At 43.0% G+C, this 22,516-nt stretch overlaps 1 protein-coding gene across 2 annotated transcripts in view; it reads left to right on the top strand.

Moving 5' to 3' along the window:
• Positions 1 to 4,491: 4,491 nt before the first annotated feature.
• Positions 4,492 to 22,516, top strand: part of LOC133354455 (ubiquitin-conjugating enzyme E2 D2-like) — a 29,401-nt gene continuing 11,376 nt past the window's right edge. The window contains exons 1-5 of one of the 2 annotated variants that reach the window (XM_061571305.1): positions 4,492 to 4,721; positions 11,534 to 11,597; positions 19,672 to 19,703; positions 19,831 to 19,908; positions 21,156 to 21,261. In XM_061571305.1, coding sequence (XP_061427289.1) covers positions 4,698 to 4,721; positions 11,534 to 11,597; positions 19,672 to 19,703; positions 19,831 to 19,908; positions 21,156 to 21,261 — 304 coding nt within the window. In that variant the 5' untranslated portion in view covers positions 4,492 to 4,697. The remainder of the gene's footprint in view (positions 4,722 to 11,533; positions 11,598 to 19,671; positions 19,704 to 19,830; positions 19,909 to 21,155; positions 21,262 to 22,516) is intronic. The other variant, XM_061571306.1, reaches the window with a different exon arrangement.

The raw sequence follows: 22,516 nt of genomic DNA, 5'->3' as shown, positions 1-22,516 counted from the left end.
TCCACCATTTAGAGGGGGCTGAGAAAAAGATCAATAATACATATATGGGCATGCTATCCCCATTAAACTACACCCTCAATGTGTAATGTGGGACACACTGTCAATAGAGTGACAGATGCAGATCGAAGCAATTTCAAGTATATTAGCCACGTGAGAAGTCATGACACCAGGGTGAATCTCATTCGCAAGTGATCTGGGTTATCAATGACAAAAACAATAGAATGACACACTACAGTGACGCATTTAGTAATCAAAGCTACAACTAAATATAAATCCTGACAAACATAACCGTATTTCAGAGGAAATTTTACATAATGCCAATATTAAATAAATAAAAGTCGGCGGGGACAAATTACTTTTAAAACTGTTCATATTGTGATTGTTAGAGAAACATTAGAAATACTATATAGGGGTGGTTATTGTACTAATATGGAAACAACCACGGGTAAAAGCATATCTGTCAACCCATACGGTTTATCCGTATTCTTGTACAAGGAAATTGAGTCTTCGTGTTAATACGGCATACAGCCGTTTCAATACGGGCACATTTTTGTGTCGATTTGTTTGTTTCTCCCTTGTGATGAAACTTTGTAGGACGAACGTTGATAGTTCTCAGGGCACGGGGTGACCAAGAAGGTCTGAATTGGTCTGCAATAAGGAAGGGCACTGATATGGGGTTGACAGGTATGCAAACGTCAAAGTGTCGCTAACCGCATCGGTGTTAATAAACGTCGTACTACAAGTACATTATCCGAACTAATTGATATTTCTTAGAATTTAGATACTGTATATGGACATGTCAAAGGCATGGTGCTAGGCTGCAATGTATTACAATATAGTCCTGCAATATAGTATTTCTATTTGGCAATATAGTGCTGCACTTACAACAAACCAACATCCACCACATTTCCGCTGCAGACTGCTTTTAATTGCACAGTCATTTGTAAATTGCATCATGTTGCATTGCATGCCACTGTGTTGAGCTTGTTTTAAAAGTCTAGATTCAATTACAAAATACTTCAACGTGCATTATATTTTACGATGGTTAGTTATTTGGTACTTGAACCAGCATGTTATTTTCAATTTCGGTATTAAATATAAAAAATATATAGACCGTGTAGACGCGTGGCCAAGTCTGGAAATAAGCTTTAAAAATATACCACGAGATAGACCTGTCAACCTGTTATGTCCTTGCCCTCATATTCATGGTAGTGATGATCGCTGACAAGTTGTTTTACACCTAATAGTGAACTCATTAATAACATATCTGTGGTGCATTATCATCAGCCATAATCTGCAGGATGAAGTGGTCTGAAATATGTAGGGATCTCTCTCTCGAGCCTGTAATGTAACAAACCACTTAAGTTGTTTCAGCAGTTCATTTAACTGGGACATTTTTATTTGTATATGTGGGTGAGACGTTCCATCTCTATAATAAAAATTGTGTTACAACCAGGTCAAACCACATCAAAATAGACCTGGCCCTATACTGACACCCTAAGCACAAGTTGTTTCCATGTACTCTTTCTAAAGGGGCCAAAGCCATATTTTTTCTGATTTGTGCTCCTGACGTCATGTTATGAAACAACTAATACATTCGGAGTTTTTGTAGAGCATAAAATGACCCACCGAAGCAAGAGCTACCTTTGAAATTCCTTCAAGTGTGTGTTGGTCCAGAGTAGGGGGGACATCACTTTCCCACTCCGCTCTGTCACTGCCAGTAATCATAATAAACCATTTGATTCCCAGAGCTGGAATTGAACCAAAATACTCAAACAAATTAAAAAATTCTTATTCCTTTCTTCGGCACGTCGGCTGAGACCATCAATACGTGTGGTAAATAGTGGGTATTCTCACCTCTCACCAGATGTCTGGCCAGCATGGGAGAGGCCAACATACCATCGAACAGGTTTTTCTAGAACACTTTCTCCATTAGTGGCATGATTCAGAAGATGCAGGGCTGCCCCTGCAATTGTCCCTTTACCTTGATAACCTATCCCAGTTCAAGCTGGTTGTGGAAACAGCATCAATATTGCTGGCAATGCACAGAGTACGCTGTCCTTGGTGTTTTGGGATGCTAGGAATTCTAGCTGCCGGTGCATGCTACTTTTTAATAGTGTTACCCCAACGGTAGTTTCTGTGCGTATTATAACGCTATAAATAGAAACGAATTTGCATTCATGCCAGAAGCTTGCGTTGTTTTTATCGGTGGCATTGCCTCCATTATTATGCGCCGGTTGTCCTGTTTGACTGTGATGTGCAGTGCCCTCTACCAGTGTTTTGTTATGGTTCCCATTGGCTCTAAGCCACCGTCATTGCCAACGGAATCTAAGAATCCTAACCATGGCTGCGGGACGCACCCCCAAAGCATTACGTCACCCCGCGATCACGTCACTCCAGAAAGCAATAAGCACCGAGGAGTCGTGCAACACGAGGGCTGACCGAGCGCCTGGGAGAGCAACAATGTGGAGAGGGTGACAGCGCGCAGTGGCAGTGCCTGCTGCACACATTTTTTATTTGCCAATTTTTATTTATTTGGAACGAAAACCGCGGTCTCGCAAAACATCAAAAGGTCGCTCAAGCTCGAAGCAGACTTCCATTGGCCAGCCTCCAACCGTGTCCGTCTGGCAATAGCCCATCTGATGCTGCGGAGTTGCGAATTCTCTCAGTTCCAGACTAATCGTTTGAGCCCGGTGGCTCCTAACCAATGGTCGGTCTGTGGACGTATGGTAGGTTCGCAGTTTTAGTTATCATATTAGCGGGGGGGGGGGGGGTGGTTCTTAGGTCCAAAAAAAATGTTGGGAACCAGTTTTTGACGATCCCCACCTGGACATGCGAGTCTTTGAGTTCCAGACAATCTTCTGTGATGGTATCGAGTGATTTTTATTCTCCCTCGAGCGTCTAGTCACTGTTCTGCTAATAGTATTATCCAGTGGCAGTTTGGGATGTTGTCAATCTCATGAAATAATTGTCCTGTTTAATTCCGGTATCCACGGAGACAGTAACGTCTTGCAATAACGTGGTGTCTGGTATTTTAGAGGCAAACGAGACACGACTGACACCGTTGTCTTAAACACAAGGCATTTAGACCAAGTGGGAGCGCATTGAGAACCATCGTGTCGGTAAATGAAGTACTATATTCAAGCCAAAGCATATTGCGATATAATTGATTTGCCAATGATATCCTTTAATGCAAATGAGAGCCTACTGAGACACCATGGCTTTAATGAGGGCCAAGGATCATTGACACACATTCCATTGTTGGGTGACGGTTCAGATGTCAAACGCCACCCACGTTGGGCATGACCTGGATTTGCACTCAGGTGGCCCACCAGGTTCGAGGCAAAGTGAGAACCATCCTGATTAACAAAGACGTCTGTGTCATGCAAGTCCTTTCTTCGATCCACACGGGAACCCATGAACACTCAATGCCTTTGAAAATACTGCAAGTCCTTTATTTAATCCAGGTGAGAGCCCCATTGAAATTTCACGTCTGTGTGAAATAAGTCCTCTAACCATGTTACAGCTTGCTGGGGGTAAGAGCCACCTTTTATGCAATACACTGCACATGAGCGGCCCTTTGAACAAACCACTGGCGGATGATGCTTCCTCACTCAGGCTGTATGGATCATGGGGATTGACCATACTTCACCACGCTGGCCAATGCGGGTTGGAGGTAGAGTACAATGGATTTTTGCAGCACTGCTCTTTCTGTTACTCACCATGGAGCACAGCAGCCTATAACACCGATTACGCATTAGGGTCACTCATCCAAGTGCTGTCCAGGCAATGCCTGCTTAGTTTCCTGTTGAAATATTGTACACAATGTGATTTGTATTGTACAATACAGGAACATGTGGACAATTTGTTAAAACAATTATAAATCAACATAATACGCATTTTCTAAACTTGGCAGTGCGTTCGAATAATTAGTTAATTTATCTACATAGAGAACGCCCCTATTGACGCACATCCATGCTTTATCTACTGCTGCGTGAAGGCCTCCACCACCAAGCTGTCGCAACCTGGGATATAGCACGCGCAGCATAGAGGGATGATGAAACAATTGTCTATTAGGCAATGGGTAGATCTTTGAATATATGAGGGCGAATGAGAAGAGAAAGCCAACGTTAAGCGCCAGGCCAGGCCGAGACAAAGCGTGCCCGGAGGGAAACCCTCTGACCCTAACATGCGCGTCCCAGAATCTCGCGCAAACTCTCGCGAGATCCCCCCCCCACCTCTCACCCCTTCACCGCGCGGGTTTAGCGTCGCCCACGAGAACACAGCCGCGCCGCGCAAATAGTTCCAGGGCCACATCCGCTGTGACAAAAAAAACCCCCACCACCCACCCACCCGTCACCTCTTTTTCTGACGCGTTCAAGACGATTTGGAGAACGCGTCAATTTACGGAAGGTGGGCGGTTTGAGGCGGTTTACGCCAATCGGTGCACTACTTTTTGGGTAGGATAGGAGGGGTGGGGGGGGAGGGGCTGGACGCGTCACTGTGTGTATCGCTGCGCGGCCGGACAGGAGCCGAGCTTCGTCGCCCCGCGCCGCTCTCCATTTCTCTCCCCGCCGCCGTCGCCGCCTCGTTCTCCGTCGACTCTCTCCGCGCCATCCGTCCTTCCCCCTCTATTGCTCGCCCCTCTTTCCCCCCCCTTCGTCCGTCTTCTTCGTCGTCAACCACGTCGCACGGCGATGGCGCTCAAGAGGATTCAGAAGGTGAGCGCCGCCGCCGCTTGCGTTACTGAGGGGGGCGAAGGAGCGAGAGAGGTTAAGGGGGTGGGGGGGAGGGGGCGGGGGGAGTTGGAGTAGGGGGATGTGAGGGGCGGGGCTGTTGAAGGGCGGGGAGGAGGAGGAGGAGGGGGGAAGGGTTTGAGGGGCGGGGCTCACATTTCCCACCCCGCACGCGCTCTGCGCCGGCTCACGTGACACAGCCAACGAGGGGGTGGGGGGGGCGGTGAAGGGGGGTTGCACGGGGTGGGGGGGGAGGGGTTGCACAGGGTGGGGGGGGTTGCACGGGGTGGGGGGGAGGGGTTGCACAGGGTGGGGGGGGTTGCACGGGGTGGGGGGGAGGGGTTGCACGAGGTGGGAGGGGTTGCACGGGGTGGGGGGGGTGCACGGGGTGGGGGGGGGTGCACGGGGTGGGGGGGAGGGGTTGCACGGGGTGGGGGGGAGGGGTTGCACGGGGTGGGGGGGAGGGGTTGCACGGGGTGGGGGGGAGGGGTTGCACGGGGTGGGGGGGGAGGGGTTGCACGGGGTGGGGGGGGAGGGGTTGCACGGGGTGGGGGGGAGGGGTTGCACGGGGTGGGGGGGGAGGGGTTGCACGGGGTGGGGGGTGCACGGGGTGGGGGGGGTGCACGGGGTGGGGGGGTGCACGGGGTGGGGGGGGGGTGCACGGGGTGGGGGGGGGTCACGTGGGGCTGGCGCAGCCAATGGGAGGCGACGTGGGGGGCCCCATCCGCTGTGGGGAATGTGGCTGGTGGTGGCTGCTGCTGTTGCGGTGGTGGCGGCGCTGGTGAAGGCGACTGCCATTTTCTCTCGCTCGCTCGCTCTCGTTCTCTCGCGCTCCCGTACCGAGGAATGGCCCAACACCCCCCAAAACCCCCTTCAGACACATGCAGCCTGCCGCTCTCTCGCGGCGGCGGTGATGCCGATGAATCTCGGAGAGCGACAAAGACGGCTGCGGAACTTAGCCACTTAGTGCGCGCACCCAGCAGCAACCATGCGCGTGTTAGGACGATGCGATGTTACGATCGTGGAGCGCTGCCTCCCCGCCGTCGTTTGGTTGTTGAAGGCGTTTAAGGAACGCGGTTTTAAGCGCTCGTAACGACTCCCACCATGCCCTCGTCGCTCGCTCCGCATGTTCGCGTTAAAAAAAAAACACGATGTTTGACACAACGCAACACAGTCTTGTGTTTTTTTTTTTAATGGTATTGGTTTAAATCTATACGTGACGAGCAAACTGGACCGGGTTCTTTTTTTTTTTATTCGGTGTCTTAACTCCGCACGTTAATTACGCGCAATGATGGTGAACCCAATCCGATGTTTGAAGGCCCCCAGGCCAGCAGGGCCGCTGTCGGGTGAAAATGGCTCCGATGTATGTCGACACAAAACAATGACACCTACCAAACACGAACACGTAATGTGGTGTGAAGCATTGACACACAACCAGTGTGTGTGATGTTTCTTTAATGTACAAAAGTCTTGGCTCCCCAGGCCCCCCGCCACGCGTTGTCACCTCTACTGTATTGTGGGCATCTCGTCAGATCCATATTATGGAGAACATGGGCCCGTTGTCATCATTTCGTATTCATAGGTAACCTTTTTATTACTCGAATGGGACACAAGCTGAGCTTCAGTTACGAGGGAATGGCAATACGAGACGATCATGTCGCTAGAGGGGACAGACTTCAGTGGAGTGAGAGGCGCGCGTGGGGCGCGGGCTCCGATTCCTCCATCGGCCTTCGGACCGTAGCCAGTTGTTTCATTCAGTACACGGACAGGAACAATTAAAAATACGCTTTGAAGATGCGGGCTGTGTCGGGAGGGGGGTGACAACAGCTGGCAGCAGTAGCGAGGAAGTTTCGTGAAGTGACTTGGCCTTCATAGGCTGCGGGACAAATGCACTACAGGCCTCCTTCGCCAAGCCGCCATCTCTCCTCGTGATGTCACCGCCACCACCACCGGGCGCTTTGTGTTGTGTCATCGCATAGAGCCGCTCTCTTGGTTGCCATTTAACAACACTTGGTTTGGGATCAGAGGAGGAGGAAGAAATGAGGAATGTATAGCGAAGGATCTGGCCTCTGGGGCTGCCTATAAAAGCCGTGTAATCGGAGCGGCGCCAGGCAAAGCTGGTCGGTGGAAGCGGGATTGTTGAAGCATTTTAAGTGAAATGTTGTTCAGCAAATGATGTTCGCTCCATTGCCGTGTGCTCACCACCACCACGTAGCCCCTGCTGCAAGCTGTTGTGTACATGGTGCTCGCTCGTCCCCAACACTCTCCGGGCTCTGATTACGGCGTCTTTTGTTGTTGCTTTTCGGAGTGAATTGGTCATCGGCAATTGCACACCCATCTCGATCCTCCGTGGGGTTAGATCGCGATTCTAGTCACGAATTACATCGAGGCTTCAATTCTTTTGTCCGTATTTCGGCTCGTGTATTTTATCCGTGGTAGTTTTGTACCGTCACGTTCCGCTTCGTTCGTCACGGCGTAATGGCAGCACCCGACAATGTTAACAAATACTGACGAATCGATTCTTGCAACGCATGATCGATTGTCCGTTTTGAACGTAATAAAATGTGGCCGAATCTGTGCATGTTTTATTTGGTACCAGTGACGCAACGTGGCAGTTAAGTGACAGGTTAATGCGTATACACCTAAGAACTGCATACAATTTGTTCAACCTTATTTTGAATCAACACTACGTGGCATATACTATTATTCAAATGCGCTGAGCCAGCGGTGGAAATTGGACATTAACATGCCAGGGACCAGTATTACTAGAACACCACTCGCTGTTGACTTATTACAAAGTGGTATCCACTTCCTCGACCGAGAATAGATGATAGGGGTAAGCAGCCCATGACTACTGAGATTTGACCACGTGTAACAGCTTGCGTTACCATTTTTATAACCACTCGTATAGGGGCGAGTGGGAAATCACCTATACAGTATCTCTTAAGTTCACAGGAATTGTTAAAATGGGGGCACGGTGACTTCCTCACTCGATGTCGTGTACACATTGCACCCCTCCATGACAGCTGTTGACCAGTTGTATCATTTCTAAGGCTTACAAATAGTCGCCCTTTGGCTCTCGCATCTCTATACCACCACAGCCTTTGACCAAATCACTCGCAATGTACTCGATCTAGGAAACTAAGCAGGCTTGAGCCTCGCTTCAGTGCTTGGGATTGACGACTACCATGCATAACACAGGCGTAGGTTGCTGTGAGACAGAGGGCATTGCAGTAGCATTGTTGGACTGTACACCTGTGTTTCGATGTATGTTCCCTGCCTTCAACCTGGACTGACCAGCGTAGAAAAGTGTAGCCAAATAACCCCTGCACGACCTGCACGGCTTGGGGAAGGCCCTCTTACAGTCGTGCATTGATACAATGGCTGCACATTTCCAAATGTATTCCAATTTAACCTTCATCATACGTGGTGTCCATAAAGACCTCCGTTATTTTAAATGTTATAGACAGCAGTTTGAGCTCGGTCTCTAAAACTGCATTGGTAGTATACCGACGTTAATGTACGAGTTTTAGTTCTCTAAGCCTCCACCTATCCACCACCACGTCATATCGATGTATGAGTTACTATTGTTGTCAGCGTGATGTGTTTGATTGTTTTAAATGCTCCTGTGCTGTTTAAGATGACTAAATAATATTCAACTTTTTGGCAACCGCTTGATCTTAAATAAGGAACACGTTGGCAACATTTTTTTACCCAGGCACTTCAAACTGCCGTCTAATTATAATGCTTTCGTTATGGACGATACTCTTATAGATACACTATTTTTAGCATATCCCTTTCCCCTACATTGCAGCTATATGCTGACTTCGTCATTAATGTAGATCACCATTCCTACATAATGTGTTGTAGCTAAGCATGTTTCTCTCTTAGTGAGAATCATAAATGCATGATAGCTGTGATATAAAGGCAGCCTTTAACTATTTTCACCACTTTGAATTTGGTGCTTGACTGCTTCATTGGTCTCACCGTGAGAGCTATCATTCGTTGTCATCCTGCCCATATTGTCAGCAAATTCCTTTCCCAAAGATTGCAGGCCTCAGTCGTAGGATACATTGTACATCTTACAGGCTTGCAGAATATTCTGACACCCACAATTTAAAGGGTCATACTTTGAGCATCTATAGCTGGTAGCACCTTTTTAACGTTGTTAGATTTACATGAGGTAGCTTAGCACATGTACACCAATTTGGTATTGATGGTTTCTCCCATCATCCCTTTCACATCGGGGCATGTGTGTTTGTCTCAGTCGGCACACATCTTGATGTTGTGGAGTTTCCCCATTAACTGGAGAGAATATTTGGCCCTGGAACATGAAGCTATTGTCTTTTGGTAATTGGCCACGAAGCCCAATGCACACCCCAAGTGTTAAAGGCATTGTCAACATTTTATGGATTGTGTGGAAGGCAGTGTTTAGTAACCACGGCGCCTGGTCAGACCAATAGACCATTTTAAGGCTAATTCCATGACAGTGACGCAAGGCTTCTTGCATTATCCCTTGCAATTGTGCGCATCGTTCACCATTTTCGTGTGTTGGTTGTGTTACTGTGCAAAGGACCTCGGTGTCAGAAGTACTGAAAGGTCCGTCACTACCGCATAACGCTAAACTTCACCTTGAAACATTACAAAAGGGCCCTTGGCTGTATTGACAGAGAGCGTGGTCTCATTTTATGGCCATATGAATGCTGCTTCGTGTATTACATCATCAGATATAAACGTTTTAGAACTCTGTGCATGAAACTTAAATTACTAATATTAATGAGTATGCAGTATTAATTAATTAGTTCACATTGTGTGCAGTTGTAAATTAGGCACATTTCTGATAGTTTAATGAAATACCATGATCACAGACGGTAATACAACCTTATTTTTTATTAACACATTCTTTTTGGTAATTTTTATAAGTTATATATCAATGAGTCCTTATTGAATAGCCCTTCTCCAATGCTGAAATTTGCAATATTTTAACGGTCATATCTGCTGTACGTTCCTTATGCATGAAATGTTTTCATGTTTATTCAATAAAGAGATTTCATCTCATCTATGAATATGGCCTAATTAAGTCTTTACTGTGTTCAGGGTATTACATGTGATTATTTTATATTATTGAGCAGACTCCCTTGAATTAAATCAACAAACATTTAAATTAATCCTGAATTAAATAAACATCACTCACTATACCGTCGATCCTGGACTAGGATAGAATGTTATTGAAATATTTAACAAGGCACTGCGATGCACTGTTGACATTGCATGTGCTTTGTACCTGTCGGCACGAAATGACATATTTACTATTAATGTTTTCTAAATATCTGCCAGTGTTTAGACACTGCATACTTTTTTTAAGTTCTGTAAATTAAATGTTGGCGATGTAACAGTGCACAACTTCTGTATCTTTTAATTAATTGCCACCTTTTGGTATTGCGTGCCGGTTCACAAATTTATCCTTTTTGCCTTTGGCGTGCATTTATTGAGCCTCTTTGGTGGAATGTGAAACAGTTCCTCGCCCCTCGCCACAACAAAATAAAACAGTTTATCTGCAGGTCATCATCGTGCCTTCCAAACCAATACATTCTCATGACATTTGTCTCAGCAGACGAACCATAACACTTTTTTGGTTGTATAAAGCTGAAAACGTAAGAATTGCAAATAAATTATTCACATCAATGATGTCATGCATCTACTGTATAACAATAGCGTTTGATCGATTGGTTCTGTCATATTCATGCTTTGGGATAGCCTACGTTTGTCAAACACACCCAAAACCTTGCCGATCATGGGGGTTACGGTCTTGAAAATAGCCACAATCGGCATATCGGAGACCTGCAAACTGAAAAGGCACATGGAAAAATGGGATTCACAATACCCCCCCCCCTCACCTATTGTTTTATGTTACCCTACTTTAACCCAAACATGAAACTGAAAGTATTTTTTAAGTAAGATATGCTAAAACATTTTTTGTGCTAAATATAACTTTAGAGTAAATGTCTAGAATGAAAAATATATAATGTAGTGTACAGTACTGTACGCAGACGTAAACCTGAATGACATGTAGAGTAAATGTGCAGTTTGAAAAAGAACAAACTGAAAAGACGTTTACTAAATATGAATGATGATGGCTTGTGCATTCTTCCGCGGCAGACTCACTACGAGGCAGTGCAGTTTGAGTATAGTACTTTTTTACGATGCATACTGTACAAGAATCTCGGGTCAACCATGAATGTTCGAGCCACAGGGGCGCGATCGGCGAACCTTACTTCAATAATTTTTCGTGCCAATAATCAAATCTGCGATTGGTGGAGTCTGAGTGTATGGCTTTATGTAAATATTGTAAGACTTGCATTTATGATACAGATATCATTGTCAAGGCCACTGATGGCACCCCACTTAGCCAAGGTTTTTATTTTATTTAAAATATATTCGTGTTATAATGTGTCAGGGTTACACACATGACAGCAAAAATGTACCTACTTTTGAAACCCTGTCACATACCATTCAATGTTGACTTCACAGTGGTCGTCACCTCCATTTGAAGATGCAGAATATAGAGAGCAAACCTCCCCAATTGCCATGTGAAGTGGCCCAGTGGAGAGCAGTCCTAACCACTGTGTTTTCCAGCCATCATTGCAGGAGTTACCTATGCTCTTTTTGATTGATTGATTGATTGCATTTTTTGACAAGCCAATGTGCCATGCTTTTGTTCTAGATGACCATTTGGCCTTGCTTTCAAATCTTAATGGCTGGACGTGCTTGTGCTCGTGTGTGTGTGTGCTGTGCAGGAATTGAATGATCTGGGACGTGACCCTCCAGCACAATGTTCGGCAGGCCCGGTGGGAGATGATTGTAAGTGACGCGACATCAGTACAGTCAACATTCGCGTGAATCTCCTCCATCCATAATACTGTTTGTATGCACCGGTTAAATGTACACCTTAATTATTTATGTAGACATACCTTTCAATGACCACTGTCTCTGTAATGCTAATTACATTTTATTGCAAGTTCTTGCATAACAGGTCATACCTTGTATGACATGTTACACAAAAATACTTAGCTGGGATTACACATAGCAGCATCGCCCCCAACTACATAACTATTGCAGATTATGTGAAACATGGTACCTTCGTGATAGTGCGAACACCAATTATACAAATAATTTTATTTGATAAGCCCTTTGTCAAGCCTCCCCATACCTTGTAGGTCATGGGGGTTATGTAACCATACTTCATGATGGTCAATGTTGGTGATCAATGTAGGGAGCATAGATGTGGTAACATTGAAGTGCTATGCAAGTATGAATTTTGTTCCACCAATCCGCTTCTAACGTAGCCCCACAGCCTATAAAACCTGTTATGCATGGTGGTTGCCCATCTGTGTCTACCTTGTATAGAATGTCTGTAAATATGTTTTTGTTACATTAGATTACAAAAGCATCGTGCTGACAAAACCCAGTCGTTTGTAACGCTGGTTATTGTTGTTTTATACCCACATATTTTGATTTATGTTTGCATGTGTTACGTGTAATTGTTTATGTGCTGTGTTTCATAATGTAAGATACGGTGAAACTTGCATTATCTGTAATGGTCAGGCAGAGACCCTGCAGTGCCAAGACTTGAGCACAATGCAAATGAAGATACACAATACAAATGGGACTGTGCTACAAAGGAGATATACAGAGCAAAGAAAACAGACCATGCAGAGGATTTGGCACAGATGAGATGGTAAAAAATAATTTATTAGTCCAGATTAGAAAGAATCGGATTAAAATAATAAAAATAATAATTGAATTTTGGTTCTAAATTGTGACACGATTGAATCGCATTCACAGCCGCCATGTGAATGTGTCTCGTGATTTCACCTGCTTGGACAGGGTTAACCAATCGGAGGTGGGTGCTGAAAAAGCCCATCACAGTAGCATTTGCAGATTGTTTCAATTTGATTTGCTCCTTTGTAGTTATTTTTTTACGAGTGCATGTATGTACATCAGCAAAGGTGTTTGTACTTCATGTGTGTGCGTGTGTGAGATACTAGTCATGTGTGAGGATTGATTGGTGCACTGTGCTACGAGCCCGATTACTCGGGTTCAGTTCTCAGCCATGAGTAATGCCATCATGGGCCATTGGCATTTGCACTTGTCTTGAGACTCCCCCAAGTTTGACTCGACCACCAAGTGATTTCTTGTGTCACCATCACCCGAGACAAGGACGATTGGGTGGGGTGTTGGTCACACTACCCCTTCATGTGCTGTGCCAGCTTTCGTGGGTGATTGTTAATAGTACTTATTGTATGTTCTTCGTGGCTAAGTGGGAGGTCTTTTGTTTCTGCACAAGCAGAGGGTACTGATCAAAACCCATCGCAAAAGGGAAACTCTCTGTTTTCCTTGCGATTGAGTAGTTTATAAGGGATGTTTTTTGCTATATTATATAAGCCACTTTACAAAGTCGACTTCTTAAAACCATCACGCCAAAATGTATACATTTGACAAATAATTTTAATTAGCTGGATAATAAATATAGTTTTGAGCGTCAAATCAATATTTTATATGTTTTCCCATCTTTTTATTTTCATGTTAAAATTCAAAGAGGAAAACTAACCTGAATGCACACTTCAACAATATTGTTCCTCCTGACAACCCATCTCCCACTCCTTTGATTACTTTCACTCTTGGCATCGTAACTTAATGCTCTCATGTGTTCCAACACTTCCTGTGTTGCATTTCCCCTAACTCCCGACTAAACCCCATTACCATTCACGTATCACTGCCCTTCCATTCATATCGTACCATTCCCATCACTCTTCTCCAATCCCTCACTCCCCACAGTCTCTCCTTTCTCCACACTTCTTTCCCACACTAACATTGTCATCATACTTTTCCCTTTCCACAATGCCCCTTTCCTTTACAACGTCCTGTTATTCTTTAGTGACATGTTGCCATGTGATGTCACGCAGTTGCTCTTGACTCCCAGAGTCCTTTCACACTGTCCTCACTCAGAAGTTTCTTGACTCCTTCTGGCTTGGTCTACGTCATAGTGTTTGTCACACAGCCCTTCTCTTTCTCTCCCTCCACTCCAAACTTATTAACCCTCCTCTCTCCAACCAGACCCTCATTTATTGCCAAAAGACATGACATAATCGATGTGGCATTACTGTTGTGATGTCATCGCATATGCACAACGTCACAAATACATCCCCCTCTAAAATGTTATAGAGCTATCGCAGGTCATAATGCCTTTAGAGATTAAAAACAATCTTATCATTTCTGTACCCTCATCAAATTCAAATAATACATTTAGACTGTTTTTATAATGTGCTGAATGGCAATTACCTATCCATGTCTTGGGAAAGACAAGCCCAGAATTGAGTAGGAAAGAGAACTCCCATGATGTTATAAGCTCAACACAACAGTGAAGAGATGTAAGCGATACAATAATATTTGCAAGATCAGTTTCAGTTTCATTTATTAGGTATATGTTGAATGTGTATACTTATAGTCACTTTTCTCTTCAAGATGTTAACTCGTGAAAGTTTGATTGACAACAGCTTGCATGCCCAGACACCAGCCTTTAAAACACCCCATGAAGATGTGGTGGTAGTGCTGGATGGTCCACATGCTGGAATGTTGTATCCTACTCATCGAGCCACACCCAGACATTCTACTCTCATTAAATAGCTCCCTTGTCAGGTCGGCAGAATGAACTGTGGCAGATAATAAGTAGATTACCATTGTTAAGTGTGGAAGAGGAAGGAGGCACTGACTGCTCTGCATGTGGTCATATAGTGATACGAGTGGCCTATATATGCCCTGCATCCAATGGTGAACTGCACTGGCAAGAGAGCCTCAGTTTATACTTCTCAGGCAACTTAATAACGATGGAGGTCAATCGCAACACTTATACCTCACAACAAGAAGGGCCTGGGTTCATTTTCTGACTGGTGTTTTTCTGCATGAAATGTGTATGTTTTCTCTGTGTTCTGCACGAGTTTCCTCCCGATTCTCCGGTATCCTCCCATTGATAAAAAAGCATACAATGCATCTGGAATTGGCTCACAAACATCCCAATGCTGAAAAATGATCTGTAAAAGACTCGATTAGGATTACACAGAGCAACATATCACCCCCTCAACTGCGAAAATCTTAGCAGGACTCTCCTGAAAAGTTGAGACTCCATGAGGCTTTCCTGGGAAAACAAGTGTAATAATAGGACCAATATGCATGAATTTGATTTATATTATTGGACGTTTTATGAATACCTTACAGTATAGTCAGGGCACCATATTGTGTGTTATATATGGCAGACTCGTCATAGACATTATTTTGTGCCCTATAATATCTGTAGAGCTGTCAAATTTTCCACTGAGCTATCTCAGCTAAAATCTTGATTTGCCTCATAAAATCGAATGTAATATTAACACAGCATCGGCATGGCTTGTACAATTGTGCTGCTTATGCACACTATTTATCAAGGTCATGAAAATATTTCATCTGAATGATTGCATGCCTAGTCCTGCTCACATGAGTGTTGGACTCTACTTTAGTGGCCCTAAGCCATTGATGGAGATTCCTCAATGCTATGGTGGAGTCATTATCTCCGTAGTATAACCATTGGTGGTTTCCCATTAAATGATGATGGCCCTTAGTGAACAACAATGACAGTATATTAATCAGGCCCTAGGTCTAAATGGAAGTAAGTTCACTGCAACAATACTGCTTTCTGGAACATAAAAAAAGTTGAACACAAGCCTATTATGAATGTTAGCTTGAAATATCCACACCTGTAGTAATAAGCTCCGTAGTACTATACTATGTGAGTGTCGTTATTGCTTACACTGTTGGTCTGATCCACTGCCTCCAAGTTAGCCTGCATAAAAAATGGGAGATGGTCTGGCCTGGATCTGCCAAACCCTCCCTCCAGTCCAACTGGTTTAGTCTTGTGGTGATCTTGATAGCATAAGCCAGTCTTCCTTAGCCCAATATCTGCAACATGAGATCAGGGCAAATACTGTTGGCGAGTTTCCGTTTGGGTTTAGCACATAGGTAGGCAACTAGTCATGTACTTGTGTAATCGTGAAGTTTTTGCCATTTTCATAGCTCAAAAGCATTAAACAGCAGTGGCAGCATGTTAAAATTGGGAGATACTAGTTTCATCATGAAGACCACGATTACCTTCCTCTCTATATCATTGGCAGTGGCTGGGCAAGTGTAGCCTGCCTAACCACATACTTCACATCCAACCGCCTTATTGTGTTCCACTTGAGCAATCTTGATCTTAGCCCACGTTTGCGTCAAAGAACATGTGGGCCTTACCTCCCTGCCACACGGCCTGTCCATGTGGGTACGCAGTGTATGCACTTTGGCCTCCATTACATGCCAAGAATTTGGAGTTAGGCCCTACTGTTCACCACAGTCTATCCCCGCTTTTCCCGCAGCTTTGGCCTGCCTTGCACACCAATGCTTTTGCACCTGGCCCTGCCGCACCATTGTGACTTGTCCGCATGCTCAGTCTGCGTTTAGCCTGGCTGACATGGCTGCTTCAGGCACAAGGCCTCCATGTGGTGTTACTGCAACTACAGGAGTGCACTTGCCTTGTGTGTCGAGCTCGTTGCAAAAGTGCCATAAGTTGTTTTCTCGACCTCCTTGTGCTTGTGGTGGCCCCTCCCTTGCTGTTTTCATTTGATGTGGACCCTCTGTGCTTGATTTCGAGGTTGCTCTTGGTTGTGTGCCAAGAGTGACCCCTTGATAAATCTGCATGTTTGTCCTTAAAATGTTGAGACTACCACATAGTTGGTGGCTTTATGCTGCAATGGCACTCATGCTTGCCAATTATGTTTCTCATCGCTAATTATGACCTCCACAAAACATGTTGAAGATATCCAGGTGATTTTGTATTAGGGATTGCGCATGCGTCTTCATAAAAACAGGGTAATTATCAGCCTATTGCCCTCCTTCCTCACTATTATAGCTTCAGGTTTCCACTTTGAGCAGCTTTGGAGCATGTGCAGTACTTGTTCCTTTTAGATTAGACATTGACATGAACTTACATAAACTGGACTTAACTGGGGCTTTGCTGTTACCCAAAGGGGACCTAACCATTTAAGATGTCCAAGGAAATAGTTATTTTGCTTGTACAGAATTTCATGAGTTTCCCAGCCTCCAAAAACAAGGTTTATCATCCAGGCCATTTGTATGGCAATGACCTGGAAAATGTCTCCATCGGGATATCGATGTTGATGACGGGTTGCTCAGTAACTTCAGAATCTCCTGGAGTGACTGAACAGATAAGTGTTCCAGTCAGGTAATTTCCATCTTTGGAATTTCGGGTGGGTACCGGTGACATGGTACAGAAAAGTATATATTTTTTCCACTCATTTCCCAAGGAGGACAGGGAGGTTTTTTTTTTATAACTATGTATGCTTTCAAAAAATAAATCATGGTAAATTGTGATTTGAAAATTACATTCAATGGATGATCATGTCGTGGGCTGCAAAAACGCTGCATATATAGCAACGTGTACTTATAACCATGACATGATTCATAAAGTAGTCCCATTGAATTGAAAGTGAATTAAACAGAGCATTTGTTTATGTTTATTTTTTGTTGCAGTGTTGGTCTTGTAGCATCGTGCAGTCAGTGTCACAGGCTTTGCAGGTAAAAAGTAGCCTTGCCAAAGCAATGACACTTCCAAAATAATCTACCCGTGCGTCGGGTTTCATAAATGCACCATATATGAAAATCTAGAGAAATTTATTTTTTGGTGAAGAACAGGCAGTGTAAGTTGTCAGCTGCCTCCGAATATATTGCAACAATTAAAATTTACACGTTATTTTTTATGATGCAAACAAAAATTCCAGTTGGCTGAAATGAGATAGAATGGAACCAGGTTGTGTAACAAGGTTTAAAGCTCAGACTTTATAGAAAAAATATTTATTTAATTGTTGATAGAGAAACTATTGGGTTTTATATACACTTTTTGGGGGCAATTGTTGAAGGCACGGCAGGCAAAATATTAGGAAATTGAGACAACTGAGCAGGATCGAATTCTTTTGTGAAAAAATTATGTAAAGTAGTGAACCAATGTGCTTGAAAAATAAAGTTTTCAATCCTTGCACGTTTCCATTCATGACATGGATTAATAAGCATTGATACTGCCAAGGAAATGGAACGAGCTGGAAAGTGTGCAAAGAAGCATTGGAAGCACAATGATTCACCAAGAGACCAAAAGAGGAACACGTGGATCAGGGAAGACAAGCAAATAAGATGCATCATATTGACTTTAAACATCCAGTGGGCTTGGGTAGGACATGTCACCAGAAGAGCCGATTGACAAAACTGATGCCAGAATGGCAGCCCCGAGACAGCACTGGAGAATATGCCAATTAATATGCAACGGTGAAATGGATTGTGGCATCACAGAACTGTGAGATGCATCCAAAAGTGTTTGGAGGTCCTTCATCTTACAAGGGATAGAATGTTAATGACTCACAAAATGTTTAAACAGGAATTCACACAAGGTCAATCTGATGTGTGAATAGCTTATGATTAGTATAATTTAAAAACTATTACATCCTTTCTTAACTGGTCTGCTGTCAACTTCTCTGACCTGTAATTTTAAAAATACATTTTGTTTGATTTTCTAGAATAAAAGGTCCTGCTTAGCATAAAAAAGTAAAAACAATCTCCCGCGGTGATATTGACCTTACTACTTTGTTACAAATTTACCCAAGGGATGCTCAGGTTATATTCAGTTACCAAATGATATCATATAACATGTTTTATAGGACCATAACACGGAATGTAAAGTGAAGATGAAGGTGTTGTTATTGGCCTTTGTCTTCTCTGCAATGTTTATAGGTCATGTGGATAACAGGAATACTTGCCCACTTACTGACCCCTTTGGGGGGTAATGAGATACATGGATATGATTTTCTTTAAAAAAATTGTGTATCTGGAATAGATATGTTTTACATCTTAAACTTTACGTTGCTACTTTTACTGGAAATCATAATCAGTTTACCTATATCACCGTCGTTTCATCCTTTATTGTATACATTTTTAAATGTTGCCAATTTAAACACATTTTCAATGAGAAGTTATTTTCAAAGCCAAGGATGTTTCTGCCAAAAAAAATTACATAATGGTGTAGAAATAAAATAAAAATATACTCATCCAGATACAACAGCTTGAATGATGGCGTGGAAAATTGCATGTTCCCTTTTGGAGTGCCATGCCACCATTATCAACGTGATTAGAATTTTCTTCACGTTGTACCTTTGTTGGCTGTCTTGATACTACTACATTGCTCCAAGAAGGAAAACGGGCCCAGTGTAGCAGTGAACAACCTTTCCAAACAAATCAATGCAGGACATTTGCTCTGCGACTTGAGTTACATGTAACAAAGGCAAGCTTTTAGCCTCGCTTGAATGATCACGTACTGTTTATATTTTGTATTTATGACACTCGTGCCCAAACGATGAAAAGTGCATCGTATTAATGTCTTCACTGGTTAAGTCGCTTTTTTAGCTGTTGTGTGGTCGACTTGTTTGTGAGGTTGCAGCACATGTGCCTGTCCACTTGGTTACATTTGTAACGCGTATTAATTGATTGGCAATATATCACAATTTGACTACAGATTGAATTTAAGTGAATTCATTTTGTTAGTAGTTTCTGTGATGTGAACTGCATTATTTTGTATCAAATAAATGTAAGCGCCGTTGTATATTGACAAATAACAAATCCTAATCCTTACCACAGAGTCTTTTTGTAAAATGTTTGCAGGTGTGCCACGATGAGCTTAAATTCGATTATTTGTGATGTTATTATGCAGCCAATTGACATTACTGCTTTTGCTGGTTCTGTCATTTTATGCATGGGAAAATATTACCGGCTCACATTGACCCTGCATGCGTATTTGTTGTTGCAGTGTTTCATTGGCAAGCTACAATCATGGGACCTGTAAGTATTGATCTCTCCCAGAGCTGTCATTCATTGGGTATACGATGAGCACCTGGCTGGTGTCTCTTGCTCAAGTCCATTTGTTTCTTCATGTTGTTTTGAATTTGTTTTTTTTGCTGCTCAACAGAATGACAGCCCGTACCAAGGAGGGGTGTTCTTTTTAACTATTCACTTCCCCACAGACTACCCCTTCAAACCACCAAAGGTAAATGCTGACTTCCTTTCCAATAGACATACACCTGCAAGGTTCTTTGTTTGATTATTATCTAGGTTGAGCTCCAAACATATGCAATTTCACATTTAACCATGTGAATGCAGTTTGGAAGTAATTAGTGACTAATATTTAATTGTTTAAAAGGTTTGATTTGAAATGTAATATCACCCCGAGTCAAAGGGGTATTAAAACACTTCATAAACAAATTGAAAAATGTGTTGGCACTTGTATTGGTATATCTTAATTGAATTTACTCGAGCTAAAGCTACTATTACATTAAAGCCTTTTTAATAATGAAAACTGTGAAATGTAGCAAAAAAAGTTTTTTGAAAAATAATGTAAATAACAAACTAATAACCAACAAATCTGTTTTTTGACAAGATTGCTGCACCACCACAACAATGATGGATGTGTTACATTTTCTGTTCAGTAACCTGGATAAAGAATACTGTTGCTGTGCCCTGTTCCTCGATTTGTCAAAAGCCTTTGATACCTGTTGACCATGATCTGCTACTCGCCAGACTTGATCAGCTAACATTTTCGGACAATGCAATGAACTGGTGCAATTAACTGGTTTAAGTGTTACCTTTCATAGCATTCTCAAAAGGTGTGCATAGTGATAACATCTCATCCACAAATATGAAAATGACTAAGGGTGTTCCACAAGGTTCCATGCTGGGTCCAATTATTTTCTCATATTTAAATAATCTTGGACTAAATTTAAATCGTGCTAGTATCGGGTTAATCTCCAAGGAAAGTTAAACAAAATCTGATTTCAACTTAATTCAATGTCTGTTATCTGACATCCATGGGGAATGGAGAGTGCCGGTTTTAATCAAAATATGCCGGTTATCCGAGTGTCACCAGCTTTTCCAAATACATAAAACCTTTCAATACATAAACTAAGCCTCCATCTGTAACTATGATATAAGCAATATTATACTTCTTGGTTCTTTCGGTAAAGTCGTGTAGAAGGGAAATAATAAAATATAAAAAATAAAACATAATAAAATAAAATTCTTACGACGTTTCAGCCACAACGCAAGCAGCCGTCCTCAGGTGAAGAACAGCCCTTCACCTGAAGAACAGGGCTTTAAATCGAAAAAAAATATTTTACTCTTTTACAGAGGCACTCACCAGTCGGTTGTCGAGCATTCTAAGTTGATTGAGGAACATTACAGACCTTTTGACGTTTCCCTTTGTTTTATTGCCTTTCACTTTTTCCCTCGTGATTTAAGGTCGCGTTCACAACACGCATCTACCACCCAAACATTAACAGCAACGGCAGCATCTGTCTCGACATCCTCAGATCACAGTGGTCGCCCGCCCTTACCATCTCCAAAGGTATCGGTTTTGTATTCTCCTGTGTGTGCGTGACTCGGTAACAGCCATACAGATTTCAGATGTGGTCACCAAAGCGGAATGGAATACATGTGGCTTTCTGTCACCAGGGCAAGTTGGATATTGTAATATGCAGCAGTTTTTTTTACAAGCTCCTTGAATAAGTGGTGATATTTTTACTGCAGAGACTACATTGTATGTGCTATTTTCCCTCCCAGTCTTAGACATTTAATTTAAGTAAAAATGAGCCTTGCATGCTCTATTTGAAATTAAACTCACATGTTTGTTTCCTGGTTTTCACGAGGTTGCCATGGTGATGAGATGTTAACTACCTCGCCTGGTATGCATGAGGGCATGGGTTCAATCCCCGACCCTGACGCCTGTATATTTGGAGTTTGCATGTTTCTCCCCTGTGGTCGCGTAGATTTTTCTGCGGGTCCTCCGGTTTTTCCCTCCACATTTAGAAACATGCGTTTCGAGTATTTGGCTGCTGTAATCTCCACGTGTTAAGCCACTTCATTGAGCTGTTATTTGTGTGGCCAGGTATACGTCAGTGGGCCTTACCTAGTAATATAAAAAAAAATGTTAAGTTTAGTTTTAATCGTTTTTAGTTTCTAGTTTAGTTTAGAAATTACGCGGATGTACACTTCAAAGTAAAAGCAATTTTGTAAAAAAATATCCAAAAACTGCATCGTATTGATAGTTTTTGATGACCTTGGTTAGTCGTGTTTATTAATGCACTGCTTTTATACGTAAACATACATTCCTAATTGTATTCGTGAATAGAGACAAAAATTAATACTTTTTGATGAGTGGAATTTTTGGCACACCAGTACATCCAAAGGTTCCATAAATAGCCCAGCTTTTGACATTTTACCCTCTCGAATAGGTGCTTAACAACCTTCAATGCAAAAACACAATAACGCTGCCAAAAGTTGCAAAGCATAATGTCATAGGCAGACGGCTTAAGCCCTGTATGTGTACATAAAACAAACATGCTATCATTTTGTGGAAAAAATATAACCTAAGATGTTGTAATTAATAGCAGTTGGTTTAAAAATGATAGTTGATTGATAGTATTTTGGTCTTATGAGCAGGGGACAAGTTCTGGCATGTCTTGTGGGTTTCACGTTACAATAATGAACATAACTGTACCATTAACTGACAGAGCAGCTGTTATTTGTTGTAGCCTTGCCAACAATACAGTGTGTTCACGAAACGTACTGTTCACATGAAGGGTGTAGTGAATAGTGTGTTT

This window comes from Lethenteron reissneri, chromosome 47 (assembly GCF_015708825.2).
Source record: "Lethenteron reissneri isolate LAM-NWPU_2019-01 chromosome 47, ASM1570882v1, whole genome shotgun sequence".
NCBI lineage: Eukaryota > Metazoa > Chordata > Hyperoartia > Petromyzontiformes > Petromyzontidae > Lethenteron > Lethenteron reissneri.
This window is presented reverse-complemented; position numbering and strand designations above follow the sequence as displayed.